Source organism: Rana temporaria, chromosome 2 (genome assembly GCF_905171775.1).
Source record: "Rana temporaria chromosome 2, aRanTem1.1, whole genome shotgun sequence".
Classification (NCBI taxonomy): Eukaryota; Metazoa; Chordata; class Amphibia; order Anura; family Ranidae; genus Rana; species Rana temporaria.
In genome coordinates, this window is record NC_053490.1 from 428,259,862 (window position 1) to 428,283,782 (window position 23,921).

The 23,921-nt window shown below is 43.5% G+C and overlaps 1 protein-coding gene across 1 annotated transcript in view; it reads left to right on the top strand.

The window, feature by feature from the left end:
- The first annotated feature begins 3,924 nt into the window (after positions 1–3,924).
- Positions 3,925–23,921, top strand: part of GDPD1 (glycerophosphodiester phosphodiesterase domain containing 1) — a 128,205-nt gene continuing 108,208 nt past the window's right edge. The window contains exon 1 of the mRNA XM_040338273.1: positions 3,925–4,491. Coding sequence (XP_040194207.1) covers positions 4,356–4,491 — 136 coding nt within the window. The 5' untranslated portion in view covers positions 3,925–4,355. The remainder of the gene's footprint in view (positions 4,492–23,921) is intronic.

The following is a 23,921-nucleotide window of genomic DNA, read 5'->3' on the forward strand; positions in this document are numbered from 1 at the left end:
TCGTGGCTAACTTCCATTCTTCAGGAGCAGACGCAGGATGGGTGTCTATAAAATATTATAAATTACAATGTGTCTGTCTATAAGAGGAGGAAGGATGGAAAAGAGAATCACCCACTCATACTTTCAGACCAACTATGAGTCTGGGTGCAGGCGCTGAGAGCTGGAGGCCGGCCAGAAGGATCATCAGCCTCGGGAGCTGAGGTAGTAAACCCCATGGCATAATGATAAAAAAAAACAACAGGAAATGACTCTCCCTGGGGATAGATTCCCAATGGGTAATCAGGGGTGATGTGGACCACATCAACATAACCCATCTGTGAAAAAGTGTAAATTTGTATATGTAATAAATAATAAAGCATAAAGGTATATGACAAGATTAATACTAGAAGGTGTACTCGTGCTGTACTAGGTGATGAAATAGTAATAGGACTATGCCTATATATAAGGCAAATTATAAGTGATGAAAAATAATAAAGTGTACCCCAACCATGGGGGACTAATAGCAAGTAGGGTGAAAAACCGAACACCAATGCAAAGATATAGAGAAAAGGACAACAGAAGGAAAAATAAAAAGCTGACACAATAGTACCTGAGACTCCTATGTGAGCAAATAAGGACCAGATGGTGCACATTGTCCACAGGAACACCAACAACAGGAAGTGTCTGATTCAGCTGGGGAGAGTAGAAATACTCTGATGTGACCATGGGTAACCACCAACATCAGGCTGGCGGCTAAATAGAGGAATTGTGCCATGGGGTTTACTACCTCAGCTCCCGTGGATGATGATCCTTCTTGCTGGCCTCCAGTTCTCAATGCCTGCACCCAGACTCATAGTTGCTCTGTAAGTATGAGTGGGTGATTCACTTTTCCATCTATCCTGCCCTCCTCCTCTTATAGACAGACCAATTGTAATTTCTAATATTTTTTAGACACCTATCCTGCATCTGCTCCTGAAGAGTGGAAGTTAGCCACGAAACGCGTCAAGCTATATAGATGCCCCTTGTTTACATCTCAAGATTGTTTTATTGGCTTGTACCAATTTAATTAAGACTTTGTTTTATATTGCGGAGACACGAAATAATGAGTTTGGTGTTTTATAATGTCAATAATATGAACTAATATGTTACTATGCCATTATGCTATCATGTTACTATATATTATATATGAAATGAATTTTACCTATTTCACATTATGTAATGTATATAGTCGTAACTTACAATACACCCACCAGGCACATTATTTTCATGATACCTCCCTAGCCACATGCTTCATACAAAGTTTCAAACCCCTCCCCCTTTACTTTAAACTTATAAGGTTTTTATAGTGACATTTGTTTTAGTAGTCTTAGTATATTTTATAGATACAAGAATGATTTTGTTTTATATAGCCATGCTCCTTTAAGCCCCTCCAACTGGTAATGCAATTTGTCCACACCCACTGTTCACTGTGGTGCGCTACGTTGCTGCTTTCCTTGGGGCACCCAAAGGTGTCCCATATCTTCTACAATCCTATGGTGTATACCAGGGGTCTCCAAACTTTACAAACAAAGAGCCACTTTATTGCCCTTCAGACTTTAGGAGGGCCGGATTGGGGCCAGCAAGGGAAGAAAAAGTCACAGGCCTGGCATCCGTGACAACATATATGGCCTCAGGGTTGGTGGTCAATAGGAAGAGGAGTATTCCCCCTATTAGTAGGAGGAATAGTATCCCATCATTGGTATCAGTGGATAATATAGTGCCCCATTGTTGGTGTCAATGGGAGGAGTAGTGCCTCATGTCAGTGGGAAGAATTGTGCCCCAAGGGCAGGATAAAGGCTAGCAAAGAGCCACATCTGGCCCTCGGGCCGCAGTTTGGAGACCTCTGGTGTATACTATAGAAAAATAAAAAATTGTCTTGGAGAAAAGGTGACATGCCAGAAGAAAGCAGCAGTGCTTTATGTGGAGATTCCAAGCATGGCCCCCATGGGTATTGGGAGGGATGCCGGAAGGAAGGAAGAACAAATAAAGGACCCATTTCTTGGCTCACTTCTTACTTGGTGATACCCCTCCTAATCCGCTACTGAAGTGAGGCTGAACTGAGTCTTTCCCCGGATGGAAGAATGTCTAGCTTCACCAATGATTGTATCATTATGTTTTTCTGCTCAACGCTATGTTTTATATGACACCTTTCATGATTCTGTGACCGTCATGTCACATTGTTGATTACTTTAACCCCTTCACGCCGACCTATGCAAACATGCGGCCCCACTTTTTTGCGTATCTCCCTTTGTGCTGGGAGCGCACCACGCAACGCGAACCCAGCACAGAGAGCAGGGTCTTGCCGATCGGGACCTGGAACTTCCGATTGCGGGTCACTGATCGCTGTGGTAGCATCTGATTGGCTATTGCAGTGATCAGGCACTGTGAAGCCCATCCCCGTGTTTTCTGTCTGTGCATGGACGAGAGAGATACATTGTATCACTCTCTGTCCTTGCAGAGATAGAAAAAATAAAACAATAATAAAAAGAAAATGTAAAAAGAAAAACCTAGATCAAGGTTTGATTTAGGTCAGTGCCAGGGTTAGTGTTTGCGTCAAGGTCAGGGTCAGTATTTTTTGGACAGGGTTTTTTTATTTATTTTTTTTATATAATATCAGTGTCAGTGTGTTTTAGATTTAAACAAAGCAACATGTGCACTATTGTTCTGGGCTGTACTACGGGTACAAACAACAAATAACATACACATATGTGGTATCGCTGCGATCGTCAAGAACAGGAGAATTTTTTGGGGGTTGTTCTTTTGGTGGTAGGTTATGGTAGTAGCAAGAAATATACAATTAAATTTAAAAAAAAAGTGTTTTTTTTTTTTGTTTTTGTTGTTTTTACTATTTTGTGCCAGTTTTCCTTTGATAATAAAAATTACCACTTTCTAACAAAAAAAAGCGGTATTATCAACCTGGATGCACAAAGTAGTTGGTGATGATATGTACGGTTTGCTTGACACATGTCAAAATTGGGCTTAGGCATTTGGATTGATTTCTCCCTTAGGCGCAAAGAAGTTAAATTAATAATTTTATAGGATAGATGGGATTAAAAAATAAAAAATAAAAAGGGGGGCACTTGTGTGGTTGGCTGTACTACGGATACCAACAACAAATAACATGCACATATGTGGTATCGCTGCGATCATCAGGAGCAGGAGAAACTATTTTGGGTTGTTTTAGGGTGGTAGGTTATGAAAGCAGCAAGAAATATACCGTAAAATATATATATATTTTTTTTATATATATTTTGGCCCAGTTTTCGTTTGATAATAAAAATTACTATTTGCTACCAAATGAAAGCCCAATTTGTCCTGAAAAAAAATGCAGTAGAATTCACTGGATGCACAAATTAGTTGGTGATGATCTGCATGATTTTACTAACACATGTCTAAATTGGGCTTAGGCATTTCGATCTATTTCTCCCTTAGGCGCGAAGGGGTTAAATAAATAATTTATCTAAAAAAAATAAGTTAATCAACTATTAATAACCTATGATCGTATTTTCGAATTATCGATTGCAATCCACTTCCCAGTGTTTGTCATATTGACTGAATGGAACGTTGACTACAGATTGATTATTCCTATCACAAGGAGCAGATCGGAATAAAAAATTGATGATTGGACATGTGTATGACCGCCATCAGGCATCATTATAGAAAATGCCAGGTGAACACCCCCCTAGCCCATGGTAGGGCTCATTAATGGGCAGTCATGTAATGTGAGATGACTGCGGAAGCGTGGATTGCTGTATCCAGCCATCAGCAGTTTAGCCCAGCCGAGCTTTTCCATCTAATATAAACTTAGCGCTAGACTCGGGACTGCGCATGTGCTCTGCAGCTCTTTGTTATGCGAGCCAGCGAAGGCGGAAGTACGCATGCGCAGTGCTCTGGCAGTGACAAGTGTAGATAAACCGGCTAGTAGAGGAAGCTGCTGCAGTGCAGCCAGCCTGCTGGGCAGAGCAGAGAGACTCCCGATCCTTGTGTCTGCCTTCACAGCATCATATCCAGGAGGATTCCCAAGGACATGCCGCTTCCCTCCTAGAATCACACACTGCCATCCTCCTTGTCTTGTATGACAGCTCTGTGCCCGAACCTTTGCTCTCCGAATTGCTGCCATCGTACGCGATCTAATCTATGATCAGCCAACAAGGAGCTGGCATCTCCTGTCACCTGTACACCCTGAACTAGAGGAGATCTTCTATCACCAACAAGATCTACTATGGGATCTCAGTGATCAAGCAGCACCCACTGCCACCCTCCCACAGGGCATCCTCACAGCGCTGACAATACACTTCTCCTTCCATCCAATAGCTCACCTGAGCAGCAGGTGCACCATGTCAGTCGCCTTCTACCTACTGACCACCCTGGGTGGGTATCTCATCACCTCTGCCATGCTCCTGAAATTTCCCAATCTGCTGCACAAGAGGAAACAGCAGAAGTTCCGATGTAGGCACATCTCCCACCGAGGAGGTAAGACTGCACCTGGCGTCACCTGTCATCCATCCTATGGCATACAGAAAGTGGCAGGCATTACATGCATTGATTATATGAAAGGGCAACCAAAGAAAGATGAAGGCTGCCATTGCTCATGATCTTCTGAAAAATGCCACATGACTGGCTGTCATGCTGATCCTGTGGCTTCCCTTCAGCAAGTAAGTAGATCCAGGTGTTCTGATTATACCTGTGATTTGCTTGGCTGTGGACTTCAAGTCAGAGGCGGCCAGGCAACTAGCATTTTTCAGTAAAAGGTTGGCAATGACAGCCTACATATTTTCTCAGTAAGGGTTTTCTTACACATACTTGGTAACATAATTGTATGCATTTGTAACTGGAATTGTATGTTTGCTGTTGATTTATTTTATTTTTTTGTCACTTTGATAATACATAAACATATTGGTTGTAAATACTGACAATCCAGAAGTGATATTATGGATAAAAATAAAAAAAATCAGGCTATGCTTTTTAGATATTGTGTTTTATTCACATTTCTGTAGTAGTAGTAGTATTAGTAGTAGCAGTATTAGTAGTAGTAGTATACAATGTGGCAGAAAAATAAAAGTCCAGTGGGGTATTTATTTTAGGGGGAAGGGGATGGATATTGGATCTTTAATTTGGGGAGAAGGGGGTGCACATTGGGTCGTTACTTTGGGGGGACAGGGGTGGACATTAGGTCCTTAGTTTGGGAAGAATGGGGTAGACGTTGGGTCTTTATTTTGGGGAGAAGGGGGTGGATGATGGGTCTTTATTTTGGGGCCTAAGGGGTGGACGTTGGGCCTTTCATTTGGGGAGAATTAGGTGGACATTGGGTCTTTTTTTTTGGGGGGGGGGTGCACATTGGGTCTTTTTTTTTTTTTTTTTTTTTTTTTTTTTTAGGGGGGGTGCACATTGGGTCTTTATTTTGGGGGGGGGGATAGGGGTGGACATTGGATCTTTTCTATGGGGACAAGGGATGGTCTCTGGGTCTAAGGGGTGGACATTGGGTCTCTATTTTGGGAAGAATGGCTTGGTCAATAGGTTTTTATTTTGGGAAGAAGGAAGTGGACATCTTGGCCCAGATTCTCAAAGGGCTTACGACGGCGCAGCGCCATGTACGCTGTCATAAGTCCTAATCTGGGCCGTCGTATTTTAGAATCAGCTACGCATAGATATCCATTCGATCCGACAGGCGTAAGGCTCTTACACCGTCGTAACGTATCTGCAATTTTTTCTCCCCGCTAGGTGGCGCTTCCGTCGATTTCCCCGTCGAGTATGCAAATTAGCTAGATACGCGAATTCCCGAAAATACGCGCGGCCGACGCAGTAAAGTTACAACGTTTACGTTAGGCTTTTCCCGGCGTAAAGTTGCCCCTGCTATATGAGGCGCAGCCAATGTTAAGTATGGCCGTCGTTCACGCGTCGAAAATTTATAAAATTACGTTGTTTGCGTAAGTCGTCCGTGAATGGTGCTGGACGTAATTTACGTCCACGTCAAAACCAATGACGTCCTTGCGACGTCATTTAGAGCAATGCACGCCGTGAAATTTTTGTAACGGCGCATGCGCCGTTCGTTCGGCGCGGGGACGCGCTTCATTTAAATGAAACACGCCCCCTACCCGCCGAATTTGAATTTCGCCGGGTGATTTACACTACGCCGCCGCAACTTTACAGGCAAGTGCTTTGTGAATAAAGCACTTGCCTGAAAAACTTGTGGCGGCGTAACGTAAATGAGATATATTATCTTTGGAGGAATGGAGTGGACATTGGTTCTTTATTTTTGGATGAAGGTGCTGGTCACTGGGTCTTTATTTTTGGGAGAAGGGAGTGAACATTGGGACTTTATTTTGGGAAGAACGGGGTGGTCATTAGGTATTTCTTTTGTGGACAAGAGAGTGAACATTGAGGCCCAGATTCAGAAAGGACTTACGACGGCAAACCTTCGTAAGTCCAAATGTGCGCCGTCGTATCTATGCGCTTATTCAGGAACTGAGATACGCCTGAATTTTGCAAGATACGACTGACATAAGTCTCCTTACGCCATCGTATCTTGGGTGCATATTTACGCTGGCCGCAAGGGGCGCTTCCGTAGATTTACGCGTCGAATATGCAAATTACCTAGATATGCCGATTCACGAACGTACTTGCGCCCGTCGGATTTAGCTACGCCGTTTACGTAAGGCTTATGCCCGGCGTAAGTTTACCCCTCATAAAGCAGGGGTAAGTCATGTTAAGTATGTATGGACGTTGGAAACGTCGGAACAGCGTTGTATTTTACGTAGTTTGCGTAAGTGGTACGTGAATGGGGCTGGGCGTAGGTTACTTTCACGTCGAATGCATTGAGCCGACGTATCTTAGGGAGTATTTGCGACGTGATTCTGAGCATGCGTCGTTCGATCAGCCATGCATTTACATGGGGTCACGTTTCATTATAATACAACACACCCACTGCCTTGCTACTTTGAATTACGCGGGCTTACGCCGGCCCATTTACGTTACGCCGGCGTACATATGGGAGCAAGTGCTTTGTGAATACAGTACTTGCCTCTCTACGTTACATCGGCGTAGTGCATATGAGATGCGCTACGCCCGCTCAAAGATACGACAATGTATCTGAATCGTGGCCTATGTGTTTATTTTGGGGAGAAGGGGGTAGATATTGGTTCTTTATTTTTTGGGGGATGAGGCTGGTCATTGGATCTTTAATTTGGGGGTAGACATTGTGTCTTTATTTTGGGAAAAAGGGTGTGGACATTGGATCCTTAGTTTGAGGGGGAAGGGGGTAGACATTGGGTCTTTATTTTGGGGTGAAGGGACTGGTCATTTGATCCTTAATTTGAGGAGAAGAGGGTAGACATTGGGTCTTTATTTTGGGGTGAAGGGGCTAGTCATTGAATCCTTAGTTTGGGGAGAAGGGGTAGTCATTGGGTCTTTTTTTGGGGGGTGAAGGAGCGGGTCATTGAATACATAATTTGGGGGGAAGGGGGTAGACATTGGGTCTTTATTTTGGGGTGAAGGGGCTAGTCATTGGATCCTTCATTTGAAGAGAAGGGGGTAGACATTGGGTCTTTATTTTGGGGAGAACAGGGTGGACATTGGGTCTTTATTTTCGGTGAAGGGTACTGCGCTTGTCATAGAATGATAATTCACCAATTATCTGTGCTCCAGCCATATTCCAGGCTCTTTGCTGAGTGGGTAATTTTTATTCATCTGTGACTATATTTAATTACCATAATTTATTTATTTACATAAACACATAGAATCTATAGGGAATTGACACAGAAATGAATGGTAACCTGTCAGGAGTACATAAAGCACTTACATTATAGACAGAAATTCATCTAATTCTCATAGCATTAACATTGTGTCACCTCAGCAAAGTCACCAAAAGCCCGCAGTGGAAAAGCCGAAGATTTAAAGGTGCCTGGAGACTCGTTCTGCAGTATTAGCAAGAGCTTTAACCAAAGTGCTGCATTATCACTTTAAGAATATGAATATTTTAGCACATATGACCAGACTGTATAAACAACTGCCTAAAGGATATTCGTAGTTCCTAATATTCCTGATATTGTCAAACAAGCTCATGCATAATACAATGTCATGGGTATTTGGCACATTAGATTGTACAGTACAGTTGGCCAATGTAGTCTGTCATTGGATTCTGTGTACCATAAGATGTGAACACCTGCTCTTTTTGCATCAACCAGAAGACAGGACGTCAGTTTATCTGTACAAACACTTGATTTCCCATGAACAATTAGACCAGCTGCAGTGCCGTTCAGTTAGATGTAATGTGATAGAGGGCCCAGATGTAGTGCGCCAGATATGCCAAACACAACTTCACCCAGGTGGACAGCCACCATCACATCTATGTATGAAAGAAAAAGTTTTTTTTTTTGTTGCCTACTATTATTGCAGACCGTTTTATATAGTGTAACGCTTTACATTCACATCAGTCTCTGCCTCAAGAAGCTTACAGTGTAAGGTCCCTATTATTAACATCAGTCCTTGCCCCCCAAGGAGCCTACTAAGGTTCCTATCTCACATGCATGCACATACATACTAGGGCCAAGTAGACAGGAGACCATTCATCTACCAGCATGTCTTTAGATGGAAACGCATGAAAACACAGGATGGAGAACATGTAAACGCCATGCAGATAGTGTCCTGGCTGGGATTTGAACTGAGGACTTTGGTGCTGCAAGGCAGAAGCCACTTTCCTGTCCATAACAGATTCCTTATGTATAGTTACTTGATGATAACGGACAACACAACCAATCAGTATCTTTCATTTATGAGGCCAAATATGGCAGCACTTCCTTTACCACTAATTTTAAAGCTCATTGACCCCTTGTGATTATTACTGTAATGCAGTCAGGCTGCATATACAGTAATAAATCTGCTGTTATTTTACTTTTTAACACTTAGGCCTAGTACACACGAGAGGATTTATCCGCGCATACGGTTCAGCGGACCGTTTCCGCGGATAAATCCTCTCGAGGATTTCAGCGGATTTGGATCCGATGGAGTGTACTCACCATAGGATCGAAATCCGCGCCGAAATCCCCTCGCGATGACGTGTCGCGCCGTCGCCGCAATGATGACGCGGCGACGTGCGCGACGCTGTCATAAAAGGAATTCCACGCATGCGTCGAATCATTACGACGCATGCGGGGGATCCCTTCAGACGGATCGATCCGGTGAGTCTGTACAAACCACCGGATCGATCCGCGGGAGCCAATTCAAGCGGATAGATTTGTAGACATGTCTACAAATTTTTATCTGCTGGAATTGGGAAATTTCCGCGGATAAATATCCGCAGGAATGTACACACCATAGAATCTATACGCTGAAACCGATCCGCTGAGATTTTTCAGCGGATGGATTCTATCGTGTGTACGGGGCCTACGTGCTGCACTGAGAGTTAACATGCTCTTTGCCGATAGCCCAGTCCCTGAACAGTGCTGTTGATGGAAGCAGTGTTCAGGGGTGTCAAGCCGGTGTAGAACCAGACTGCTGCTTTGTTGAGAGTAGCGGTCTGACTCTCCTATGTGCTGCCAGGGTTTACAGTAATCATAAGAGTTCACCTGGGCTTTTACTTTTTATTGAAACTAGTATTTATAGATTAAAAGTAGACACATAATTGCACAGATTGTTGAACAATCTGATTGGATGAGAATCCATTGTATGGTTGTCCATAAATTACCTGTTCCTGGGCCAGTTCAGTAGACAAATTACATTTGTGTGAATAAGCCAATTTAATGAAGTAAACGCTTGCTGACATCAGAAATGCTCATTATCACACAAGGAGATTTGCCACTTGATGGAAAATATCACCATGAATTGACTGTGTGTGTTTATGTGTCCAAAGCATGGACACATGTGGTACCTGTTCTCTGTGAACATGGCTGCATATCTCTGACCAGCCAATATCTATGGTCTCTCTGATGCTACCACATGCACTGATATATTTCAGTGGAAGAATTTATTTAAAGGCCTCTTTCACACGGAGCGGACCGTTTTTGTGTCCGCTCCGTGTGTCCGCAAAAGCTCAGCGGGGATCATCCGTAATCCCCGCTGAGCTGTCGGCAGATAGGGCGGTCCCCGCACACAGTGCAGAGACCGCCCTGTCTCTGCTCCGCTCTCCCCTATGGGGAATCGGATGCAGACGGACCGTCTGTCCGTCTGCATCCGATCCGCTCCGCCGGACGGAAGAAAAATAGGGTTTTCTTCCGTCCGCAAAAGCGGATCCCGACAGACGCGGATGGTCGCGGACGTTAGCGGATGCTCCATCCGCTAACGGACGCGATCCCATAGGGAACCATTACAAGTCCGTAAACGGACTTGTAATGGACGGACAAACGGAGCGGACGTGTGAAAGAGGCCAAAGTGGGTTTTCTCAGATGATTGTTTTTCTTCTTGACATGGACAGAGCCAGAGGTGCTTGTTCAGTGTATAAGGCTGGATTCACACCTATGCAGTTTTGGTGCTTTTTGCATTTTGCAGATTTGCACTGCAGTCCATTTACCATGGTTTCCTATGGAACATGTTCTGTAGTGCAAATCTGCAAAATGCAAAAAGCACTAAAACTGCATAGGTGTGAATTCAGCCTAAACAAGCATACCAATGAAGGGGCGGAATTCCTTCAAATGACACCAAGGATGGGGTCCAATTCCTCCCAATGACACCAATGATGGGGCACAATTCAGTTGCCAATAGGTGGTGCTAAGCTGACTGTCCCCGGTACCCTGTGGCAGGGGGAAAGGGATGGCAGTCGGCGGACGCTAAGCCTGTTGGTGTGGAGGTGGAAGCCTTCTGATGTGGACAGAGAGGCATGAGGTCGAAGCCAAGAGGCCGGGTCCCTGGCCGTTGGCCTGGATTTGGTGGTATCTGCCCCAGTCAGTTGTTCTGGAGGGAACCCTTGCTTCTCCTTTAACCGGGATGGAGCGGGTAGTACTTCCAGAATGTGATTAGGTGGGAGAGATAGGGGTTGTGGGTAGAGTCTGCGTCAGTAGGCTCTCCCCGACCTCTTCTCCCACCTTCCTGGCTGGGAAGGGTGCTGCCGGTCCGGACCGGGGGCTAGGGACCGTTGAAAAGCCCGTGGAGATTGTGCCCCTGGAGTGGCAGTCCAGGGGTGCCATACATTGCACGAGTGTTTGAGGGGCACTCATCGTGTGGCACCTTCAGGTCACTGATCTCCACAACACACTTTTCACACCTGCCACTTGGGCCGGGCCTTTTGGCTAGGACCAGTGGAATTTTTATCCTGGCCGGAGGGCCGGCCAATGTATTTCACATTGGTCACTTTCCTCACCTTCCCATCTTCCTTTTCCCCACTTTCTTTTATTATTTTTCCCCGTGTGTTGTTTTGTTTGTCACTTTTTTTGTGGTGCTTGCACTTTATGTGTGGCGAGTAGGGTGCTGGTCCTCGGGCCGGTCTCTGAAAGTCTTGGGAGTTGGTGGACTCGGCCTTCTGGTTAGGTTCACCTGCTCTCATGGGGTCTCCCTTCAGGGGAAACTCACCGAGGAGGGTTCTGTTTCGGCAGTCCCTCTGAGGATGTTGGGTCCTTGTGGCTTCGGCTGCTTGGACCAAGATGGGTCCATATGGCTTCGGCTGTATGGACCACAGTTTACTCTTTTCCCTGCCAGGAGCCTAACGCCCCGGGGGATCAGAGACGGGTCCTTTTCGGAGGACCACTGACGTTTGCACCCGTCGCAGTTTTTTGTGATGTCACTCTTTATGTGTGTGCACATTTTTCCCTGCACCGGGTGGAGTTTTTGGGTTGTGTTTTGCACGCCACAGGCTTAAAAAGAAAAAAAATTGTTTATTCCCAGTGACGTTGGGATCTTTTCTGCTCTCAATGGGCCCCCTTAGTTCTGAAGGACAGTAAACTGTCCCTTTGTTTAGAAAGTTTGGAAACCCCTGCTCTAGACCAAAAGTGTAGGCATTTCTTTAAGGCCTCATTCACACGACGAACTGTTCGGGTCCGCCTGTCAGTTTTGACGGCGGACCTAAACGGCCGCTCCATGCAATCCTATGGAGCGTCGGATGTCAGCGGAGACAAGTCCGCTGACATCCGACCCGATCCGCTAAAAACAGACGTATGGGGAGCACGTCCCCATCCGTCCATGCGGATCGGATCGGGTAAGATCTGATGAAAACGGACATGCTGTCCGTTTTCATCAGATCACTCCATAGGAGACGGCGGTGCCCGACAAGCCCCTCCCCGCTCAGTGAGCAGAGAGGAGCTTGTCATCCGTCGGCTCTGCGGAGATCTGCGGACTGTTCTCCCGCTGAGCTGGCGGGAGCAGGCGGACTCCGTAGGAACGGAGTCCGCCTCGTGTGAATGGGGCCTAAAGCTAAATTGTCCAACTGTCTTATTTAATTATGTAGGTAACTATGACACACAATATGCAAAAAATTACATTGAAACAGCTGCATCAAAATGTCTGTGTCAGATACAACTGATCCACCACAGTAGTAACACAGCGAGACCTCATGCGGCCTTTGGCTGCCAGCTGGGAATGTTATGGCTTTTAGTTTTGCTACTCTTTGGAGAATGCAAATTCGAGAATCGTATATGTGTATTACAGCTGTGTTTTAACTTTCAATTAGTAACATTAATTTTATGTTAACACAGCTACTAGTGTTAGTGGGATGTAGCAGAAATAACTAAGATATGTGTACAAGACATTAGCGTAGACAGATTAACTAAAGCATTCTTCAGGGCTGCTGATAAGGCAGTACAACTGGTCCTGTTGTACTGGGTCCAGGCTACATCAGCTAAACAGGGGGCCCAGGGCAGCTTTATTGTTCATTTTTGCCTAAATGAATAAATGGATTTTGCTAGACCACACCCCAGCTCCTACTTACAAGCTTAAATTTCATATATCTGGGCCCCATTAGGTCAACAGAGGGGTCCGGGAGGTGCGGACAGAAGAGGAACTTTTTTTCATTTTTTGTGTGTAGGCAGATAAAATCAATGCCGCTGCTCCACTGAAAGGGGGAGGGGGGTGTAGGCGGGGTTGGGAGGTTTGTCAGGCTGTACGAGGCCCCATGATTTTAATGGCAGCTCTGGTAGCCTTTTGCAACCTTTGTACCCCAGAGGAACCCTTGAAATAATTTTCAGGTCTCAGAGAACCCCTGCTAAAGTAAACTCATTGGGAGTCCATGGGAAGAATGCTCCCCTTACATCTAAAAAAAATCTTCCAAGTGACATTGGGCCTGGAACCATGCAGGCATCATCAAATGAGAGGTCAATCAGCCACTGCAACCTCTAGCAACCGCCAGAGGACCCCTGGGGTTCCACGGGACCTTGGTTGAGAATGGTTGACTCTAGGGCTACATTCACAGAGGTGAATAGCACCGTGTGAATGACAGTGGCAGGAATCTGCTGATACCTGCAGCTGTTTCAGCCACCTGTGGCCACCGAGCTCTGTACACTTCAGTGAGAGGTCAGCTATCTGTAGATGGCTGACCAACCTGCAAATACCTGCTGAAAGCACACAAACTGCATCCATGGATAACTGCGCCCACCACTGACCTGTCATTGAAGAGCACGGGGCTCAGTGGCTGCCGCTAGCCACTCACAGGTGACTGAAACAGCTGCAGATTCTTGCTGCTGTCATTCGCATCAGTGTTTTTCGTCTATCCGAATATAGTCTAAGGCTCCATTCACACCTAGGCGTATTTACGCCCGACGCTCGATACGCCGGAGGGGAGAAATACCATTGCCCTCTATGGAGATGGTTCACATCTCCACGCCGAAAAGGCCGAAACGCTGAACGCCTGAAGCTCAAAACAAGTCCCGGACCCTTTTTTTCAGGCGGCTTCGGCGTTCGGCATAGGGGATGTGGACCTGGGGGTTAATGGGGGTTAAAATCGCGGCTTTTTGTCGCCGCAAATCGCGGTACAAAACGCCTCAATTTTTCACCGCAATTCACGGGACAAAACGCAGCGATTAGGTGTGAATGCAGCCTAAAGGCAAAAATATTGCTACACGCAAAACAAATAATGCTGCGCTAGTGATAATAAATGTATCCAACCACTTAGTGTATCAATTCTCCTGTGCAAATATAAGTGGCAACATAATAACATGTGAATATACAATAATATGATACATTCATGTGTATTTCTTCTTGTAGTCGTATAAATCCCATGCTTGAGTTCAATAACATTTTTAAGTTGTAACTTTTCACAAATTCTCAAAAATCTGTGCTTTGTATCTATTCACCTCAGTGCTCCCCCAAAAGATATGCACTTACCTCACAAAGTGTAACACACTTAAAGTGGAGTTCCAGCCTTTTTTTATGTTTATTATAAGTCAGCAGCTACAAAAAGCATAGCTGCTGGCTTTTAACAAACATACACTTACCTGCTCCACTGTCCAGCGACGCTAGGCCCCCGCCCCCCTCCGCCGGCGCCTCCATCCTAACTGTGGGCACCCGGCCGTGACAGCTTTCAGCTTCGCGGCCGGGCACCAACATGCGCATGCGTGAGCGGCTCTGCGCTACCTGATTGCACAGGCGATCGCCTGGGACCTGTCACGTGGAGGGAGAGGCCGCCATAGGCGATATGACGTATCGCCTAAACGGTCCCTGGGTGGAAGGAGGAAGTGGGACAGGAAGTCCCACTCCTCCTGAAGCCCCCACCCCCCCCCCCCAAAAAAAAATTACATGCCAAATATGGCATGTAAGGGGGCGAGGAGTGGTTTAAGTGGAAGTTCCACTTTTGGGTGGAACTCCGCTTTTAAGTTCAGTCAAATAAAGCTTTTTTGTCACCCCGGCCTAACAGATCATGCTTTCCTCTTCATTGCTCCATTGATGTGCCTCCATTATGACTAGATATAGATATAGATATATATATATATATATATATATATATATATATATATATACAGTGAGGAAAATAAGTATTTGAACACCCTGCTATTTTGCAAGTTCTCCCACTTGGAAATCATGGAGGGGTCTGAAATTGTTATCGTAGGTGCATGTCCACTGTGAGAGACATAATCCAAAAAAAAAATCCAGAAATCACAATGTATGATTTTTTTAACTATTTATTTGTATGATACAGCTGCAAATAAGTATTTGAACACCTGAGAAAATCAATGTTAATATTTGGTACAGTAGCCTTTGTTTGCAATTACAGAGGTCAAACGTTTCTTGTAGTTTTTCACCAGGTTTGCACACACTGGAGGAGGGATTTTGGCCCACTCCTCCACACAGATCTTCTCTAGATCAGTCAGGTTTCTGGGCTGTCGCTGAGAAACACGGAGTTTGAGCTCCCTCCAAAGATTCTCTATTGGGTTTAGGTCTGAAGACTGGCTAGGCCACGCCAGAACCTTGATATGCTTCTTACAGAGCCACTCCTTGGTTATCCTGGCTGTGTGCTTCGGGTCATTGTCATGTTGGAAGACCCAGCCTCGACCCATCTTCAAAGCTCTAACTGAGGGAAGGAGGTTGTTGCCCAAAATCTCGCAATACATGGCCCCGGTCATCCTCTCCTTAATACAGTGCAGTCGCCCTGTCCCATGTGCAGAAAAACACCCCCAAAGCATGATGCTACCACCCCCATGCTTCACAGTAGGGATGGTGTTCTTGGGATGGTACTCATCATTCTTCTTCCTCCAAACACGGTTAGTGGAATTATGACCAAAAAGTTCTATTTTGGTCTCATCTGACCACATGACTTTCTCCCATGACTCCTCTGGATCATCCAAATGGTCATTGGCAAACTTAAGACGGGCCTTGACATGTGCTGGTTTAAGCAGGGGAACCGTCCGTGCCATGCATGATTTCAAACCATGACGTCTTAGTGTATTACCAACAGTAACCTTGGAAACGGTGGTCCCAGCTCTTTTCAGGTCATTGACCAGCTCCTCCCGTGTAGTCCTGGGCTGATTTTTCACCTTTCTTAGGATCATTGAGACCCCACGAGGTGAGATTTTGCATGGAGCCCCAGTCCGAGGGAGATTGACAGTCATGTTTAGCTTCTTCCATTTTCTAATGATTGCTCCAACAGTGGACCTTTTTTCACCAAGCTGCTTGGCAATTTCTCCGTAGCCCTTTCCAGCCTTGTGGAGGTGTACAATTTTGTCTCTAGTGTCTTTGGACAGCTCTTTGGTCTTGGCCATGTTAGTAGTTGGATTCTTACTGATTGTATGGGGTGGACAGGTGTCTTTATGCAGCTAATGACCTCAAACAGGTGCATCTAATTTAGGATAATAAATGGAGTGGAGGTGGACATTTTAAAGGCAGACTAACAGGTCTTTGAGGGTCAGAATTCTAGCTGATAGACAGGTGTTCAAATACTTATTTGCAGCTGTATCATACAAATAAATAGTTAAAAAATCATAAATTGTGATTTCTGGAATTTTTTTTTTGGATTATGTCTCTCACAGTGGACATGCACCTACGATGACAATTTCAGACCCCTCCATGATTTCCAAGTGGGAGAACTTGCAAAATAGCAGGGTGTTCAAATACTTATTTTCCTCACTGTATATATATATATGTGTGTATATATGAAAAAACACTCCAAATAGTGCTTACAATAAAACCTTGGATTGCGAGCATAGTTCATTCCACAAGCATGCTTGTAATCTAAACCACTTTGTATATCAAAGCAAATTTCCTTATAGCAGTAACTTATTCATTCCACAACCACTTATTCATAGGTCTTTCAGTTTATAGTCCATATGAAAAGATTATAGCAATGTTGTGTAACAATAAAATGTCCATCCACAAATGGAAGCCTCTCCAGAGTTACCATGGGCCTCTTTGCTGCTTCTCTGGAAGCTCATGTCTTGGTAGGTTTGCAGTTGTGCCATACTCTTTCCATTTTTGGATGGTGGATTGAACAGTGCTCTGTGGCATGTTATCTTGGAATATTGTTTTACAATCTAACCCTGCTTAAAACTTCTCAAAAAATGTATCTCTGACCTGTCTGGTGTGTTCCTTGGCCTTCATGATGTGGTTTGCTCACTATTGCCTCGTTTCCACTGAACGGAACGGTTCGGGTCGGTACAGTTTGGAACGGTTAGAATGGATCGGTCTATTCTGGTGAGCGTTTCCACTGTAAGTCAGACTGTCAGGGGCCATACAGGGTTTAGAAAAAATGCCTAGCGTGTCCACCAATCAGTGGAATGTATTGTAGGTCCGCCCTAACTGAACTGTTCCATTTTCTATGGCCCCACATCTGAAGCAGGACCCAGAATGGTGCGGTACGGTTTGGTTTTATGGCACACTTTCATAATGGAAACACCCAAAATAGCGTACCGAACCGATCCGCTCAGTGGAAACGAGGCATAAGGTTCTCTCACAAACCTCTGATAGCTTCACAGAACAGCTGTATTTATACAGAGATTAAATTACACACAGGTGGACTCTATTTACTAATTAGGTAACTTCTGAGGACAATTGGTTTCACTAAATTTTAGTTAGGGGTATCAGAGTAAAGGGTGTGAAATACAAATGCATGCCACACTTTTCAGATATTTATTTGAAAAAAAATAATTGGAAAACCATTTATAATTTTTCCTCCACTTCACAATTATGTGCTACTTTTGTGTTTGTCTATCACATAAAATCCTAATAAAATACATATTAAGTTTTTGGTTGTAACATGAGAAAATGTGGAAAATTTTCAAGGGGTATGAATATGTTTTAAAGGCACTGTAACCTATGCTATCTTATTTCAGTATGGAGATGTAAAGTAAAGCTGGTCATACACAACTGGCAATTTATCTGAATTGTTTTTTCTGTTTTAAGATCGTTCATTTGATATTTTTTATGACCATAATGACAAGGAAATTGATGGAAATTTTTTCTCAAACAAATTATTTTCTAACAGTAGATGCGGTTTTTATTTCGATAAGTCCATGCGCTCCAAAATCAAATATCAAAAGGAAAAGGAACATCATACAGTACAGCGATTTTTCATATGAATATTCGTACGAGCGTTCATTTGGAAATCTCCTGGTATATGGCCAGTTTTACTGCAGGGAAATACAAATATCCTAGGAGGCTCAAGGTGTAAGGGGGCAGAGTTGAGTTTAGTTTGCATATGACTTAAGCTGATTATTTCTGGATCTTCTAATCTTTTGATATCTGTCACTGAAGGTAACCTTCATTTTTTAATCTTAAATTTGGTCTGAATCGTCTAGGTTTGTGAGAGGTTTATATAAAGGTGTTATTTTACTAAAAATGTTCATTAGCAGGAATAAAGCTGAAATGCCGTTTTTAATGTCATGGTAAAAACAATGTTTTTCTCGACGTGATTCTTGTCAAGCTTGCCTTGCATACACACGGTCGTGAAAAAAAATGCTTGAGCAAAGCGCGGTGACGTACGACGGCACTATAAAGGGGAAGTTCCATTTGATTGGCGACACCCTTTGGGCTGATTATGCAAATTTCCCTTCTCATAACCTGCTTCTGAGCATGCACGATTTTTTTCCCCGTCGTTAAAGCCTACACATGACCGTTTTTCACGAGGTGAAAAACGACTACGTGAAAAACGACGAGAAAAAAAAGAGCATGTTCTAAATTATTAATGGACTGTTTTCACGTTGAGAAAAATGCTCTGGAGCCTACACACGTTTTTAATGACCAATTTAAAGAATTGCATTTTTCTCGTCATAAAAAACAGTCGTGTGTACGCGGCAAAAGACTCTAAGAGGGGTGTGTGCTGTTCCAAATAGATTTTACATTAGTGTATGTCCAGCCATTACTTTTATTATTAAGCACTTCACTTCTCACACTTGTGGCCTAGAGCCATTTTTACATTTCTCTTATAGGCATATTGATTTGGAAATACCATGCTCCTCAATTACCGTATTTATTGACATGTAACACGCACCTTTATTTTAAGAGGGTCGTTTCAGGAGAAAAAAAACGTAAATTATAAATAAAGAACTTTGAAGCAAAATAAGGGTCAGTGCCCATCAATGCAGCCTTATCAGCATTACCATTGCCCATTAATGAAGCCTGATCAGTGCCCATATGCAGCCTCCCCAGTGCCCATCTGCAGCCTCGCCATTGCCCATCATTGCAGCCTAATCAGTGCCCATCTGCAGCCTCGCCATTGCCCATCATTGCGCCTAATCAGTGCCCATCTACAGCCTTGCCATGTAGCTGTATCCTGCTCCATTCTTCTGTCCACTGTGATAAAAGCAGCCAGAGTTTTGTGTTGGGGAGGATGCTATAATCGTTCAGAGCTCTGAACAATTCAAAGAACAGATCTGAATGTCTGAGCCTATGAGGAGTGGGGGGGGGGGTGTGCCTTTCCTCCAATCAGCTGTCTTGGCTGTATGCTCAGCCTTCACTGCAGTGTTAAACAGGAAGAGATAATCCCCTAACACGATGTGCACTTTCTAAACAGTATATAAAACTGAAGACAGAAGGTGTACATGTAAAACCTATGTAGGGAGATTTGTTTAATCTCTGTGTATCATCTAAGGCTGTTCACTTCACTGGTTATATGTGAGGGTTTACATCCACTTTAAGGAGAGAAGGGGAAGGAGTTAATTAGGATTGGTTAGGGTCAATTAAGGGTTAATAACTGATTACACAGGCATATTTTATTATAAGTTAAAAAAAAGTTTGTCTTTTTATCAGGTTGCTTTAACCACTTTAGGCTGACCACAGTACTTTTACTGTGGGCGAGCGACACAGGCAGACTTGGCACATGCGCACTGGCGTGCCGCTCCCGATTACAGTTTGTGGTACCCAACCACTTTGAGCAGCCAGGGGATCTTGTGATCTCTTTGCAATCACATGATTACAATGCATACACAACTGCTATGAATGAGTTTTGTTCATACCAGTTGTGCATTCTGTAGTGGTGCTCTGATTGGCCCACAGCTATCACAATGTACCTGGGCCAATCACATCACCCTGTACCATGTAATTCGCTGTAGCCAATCACAGCATGTTAACAGAAACCAAGCTGTCATGAATAGAAACCCATTCATGACAGTTCAAACAATTGCTGTTACAGCGTTTATCACTGTATCAGCAATCAGTGATACTATGGTGACATTGAACTACTCTGATGAAAGTATAAAAAACAAAAACGTATAAAAAAAGAAAAAAATTGTAAAGAAAAGAAAAAAAAAAATTTCACCACTTCAGCCCCGGAAGGATTTACCCACTTCCTGACCATTTTTTTACGATACTTTTTAACCACTTGCTTACTGTGCACATATACCCCCTTCCTGCCCAGGCCAAATTTCAGCTTCCGGCACTGCGTCGCTTTAACTGACAATTGCGCGGTTGTGCGACGTGGCTCCCAAATAAAATTGACGGTTTTTATTTTTTGGGCTATAAACAAAAAAATAGCGTCAATTTTGAAAAAAAAAACACAATATTTTTTACTTTTTCATAAAAAAAATCTCAGTTTAGGCCGATTCTTCTACATATTTTTGGTAAAAAAAAAAAATCGCAATAACCGTATAGTGACTGGTTTGCGCAAAAGTTATAGCGCCTACAAAATAGGGGACATAACTATGATTTTTTTTGTATTTTTTTTTTATTACTAGGAATGGCGGCGATCTGCGTTTTTTTTTTTTTTTATTGGGACTGCGACATTATAGCGGACACATCGGACACTTTTGACACATTTTTGGGATCATTCACATTTATACAGTGAACAGTGCTATAAACATGCACTGATAACTGTATAAATGTGACTGGCAGGGAAGGGGTTAACACTAGGGGGCAAGGAAGGGGTTAAATGTGTAGCCTAGTGAGTGATTCTAACTGTAGGGGGAGGGGACTGACTGGGGAGGTGACCGATCTGTGTCCATATGTACAAGGGACACAGCAACGGGCTCCTCTCCCTGACAGGACATGGATCTTTGTGTTTACACACAGAGATCCACGGTCCTGCTCAGTTACTGGGCAATCACGGGTGCCTGGCGGCCATCGCAGCTGCCGGGCACGCACATCGTGTTCCCAGTAACACAACGGGTGCGCTCCCCCTAGCGGCTTTAAAAGACGAGGACGTCATATGACATCCTGTCAAAATAACTGAGCTACCTTGCCGCCTCAATTGACGGCGGCTCGTAGTAGAGTGGTTAAAAAAAATGTGATGTCGTGTGATGCTGTACCCAAATACGATTATGTCCTTTATTTCCCCACAAATAGAGCTTTCTTTTGGGGGTATTTGATCACCTCTGTGGTTTTATTTTTTTTAGCTATAAACAAAAAAATGCCGACAATTTTAAAAAACATTTTTTTTTACTTTCTGCTATAAAACATACCCGATAATAAAAACAAAATTGAATTTATTCATAAATTTAGGTCAATATGTATTCTGCTACATATTTTTGGTACTAAGGAGGAGGTCCTTGTCCTCATAAAAATGGTACATCCCCTATTTAGAGGCATGTCGCCTGAATTTTTTTTGCCATACCAGACGGTTATCAATGATGCCATGTATTTTTAGTGGGAACCCCATGCTGTTTATTTTTTATGTATTTTTGTGAGGGTCCCCTGTTAACATCTATACCTAACCCTCATCCAGTACAAGGGTCTGGTATAGATGAATGGAATTCCCAGCCACTTTGTTTGCAGTCAGAAGTAAAGTTTCCAAAGTTGTAATTTTCAAATTTTTTTGTCCACTTTTTAATTTTTATTTCACAAATTCTTCTATATTTCATAATACAATGTGCAAACCAAACAAAAAAAATCACAATGCATAAAAAAGCCCATGTATTAAAGTAAATATGCACTCCACTTGTGTGTATGATAATTCCTTCATGTATTCCACCAACTTCACAAAGTGCGCTCACCTGAAAAAATTGACCTACATTATAAATAGGTCACCATATTCTTTCCCCTATTTAGGGGCTTTCAAACCTCTTCTTCAAATTCTTCAATAGACCACCTTCTCCCTCCTGATCTTTAGTAATAGGTACAGCAAATGTTATCACTCCTCCAGTCTGCTTTTTGGTTCAAAAATAATAAAAGACCATCATAGTGCTTTATCGTTAAAAATCATTCTTTATTAAAAACAATCTGAAAAGCACAGGAATAGTGCACTTAAAACCTGTGCACAATGGTATGTTCACTTTAAAATGTAAAGCATTGCCGCTAGGAATCAGCATCACCCGAGTAGGAAAGCATGGTCTGGCCACTTCCGGGTTTGTGCAATGACCTTACAAGCTCCTCCCTGATGCGTTTCGTCACAGTACACATGCCTTCCACTAGGGGCTGTCACTCTTCATCTGACAGTGTTCCAACCAGATCTTTCAGTTTTTCAATTGAGGTAAATCGAGCCAGGTGCTGCTAAAGTATGGCCACCTTTAGATAAGATAGCAATTGTATCATGAGTCGTTTTAGTCAGTTTTTTTTTTTTTTACCATATCAGAATGTTATTGTGTTTGGGGGGTTATGATTATTTCAAAGCATTTTCCCCCTCACTCCCTATCACTAAGGCAAAACCTAATTGAAGGCGTAGTCTGAAAAGAACCCTAATTATAATGTGATGTGGAGCTCTCTAGGCCAGCGAAAAAAACTGTAGAAAACGACAGCCAAATGTCAAGAGTTAAGCTGGCGTTACAATGTACAATTATCTTATTCAACTTCCTTTAGACTTACCTTCAACTATGTAGTGCAAGGGCCAGCCTGATTGCATACAAATTGAAAGTGTTTAGGTTTAATGTCATATATTATATGGTTTTGGTAAATCTAAGGAAGAATTATACAAGAACATTTCATAATGTATGGCCAGCTTAAGGCAGTTGTATATCTTGTCACAGCTTGCAATGGTAACAAGTTTGCAGTTAATTTAACTAATTATATATATATTACAATGTCATGAGTTTAATGCCAATAAACATACCTCCCTCTACTATGAAAACCAAAGTTGTCTTTGAAAAGTAAGGACTATTTTTTTGTGCAAGGATCACACCCATCCAAGCCAACTTAATTTCTGTCAGCGAGTGAGGAATATTGGCTGATGATAAAGGCAGAAGAGGCAACAATGCCAAGAAGAAAGCTCAGCCTGTGTGATAATAAATGAGGCTATTAGGTGTGCAGTACAGGCCACTAGACATCAATGTTACTGGAGTACAGGGGCGGACTGACAACTCATGGGGCCCCCGGGCAATAGAAGATTATGGGGCCCCTGGGCTTACAGATGCCCACCACGCCAGGAGGCAGTGCAGAGGCGGGGCATCTAAAATCTCAGGATTTTCACATCATCAAAAGCATGTCAGTTTCGGACATATCAGGGATAGATGTAAAACAACATAGATTTTTACATACTGTCCCTGGTTTTACTGAGCCTGGCAACCCTGATGGGGGCCCCCTAGTGGCATGGGGCCCTCGGGCAGTGCCCGAGTGACTCAATGGTCAGTCCGCCCCTGCTGGAGTACTACATAAGCCCCTCTGTTTAGGAGAACTTACAGTACATTAGGGGTAGTGTGATAAAGGGGACTAATATTTTGTCTGCAATAAAGGCCATTGACCTCCATTGCAAAATGCTAGGTGCTGCAAAGGAAAGGTTGCTAAGCTGGGGGACTCGGCTTTGTAGTTACTCCATTGTACATTGTAGTACTCTTTGAACTTTTATATTGTTGGGAAAACAAAATGGCATAATGTGAAGTTCCTCTTTAATTCTCAGGAAGTTACGAAGGTAGACATAACCTTGAGTAAACACAATGTATGCATCACAGTATGCTATAGAGCTGTAGAATGTGTATGAAGATCAAAGTGATTTACATTCAGAGCAGCGGATGTGACCCTCATTATAGTACACACAAACGAGTAGAATGTGGAAGCACAATTTTAGTATCAAGGTCAAAGCCTATAGGGACTGGATGTTTGAGGCAGGCTAAGTTTTACCCTTCAGGTTAAAAGCAATAACAATTTTAATAACTATAAGGACAGATATTGCCAGAGAAGATGGTGTACTTCTCCAA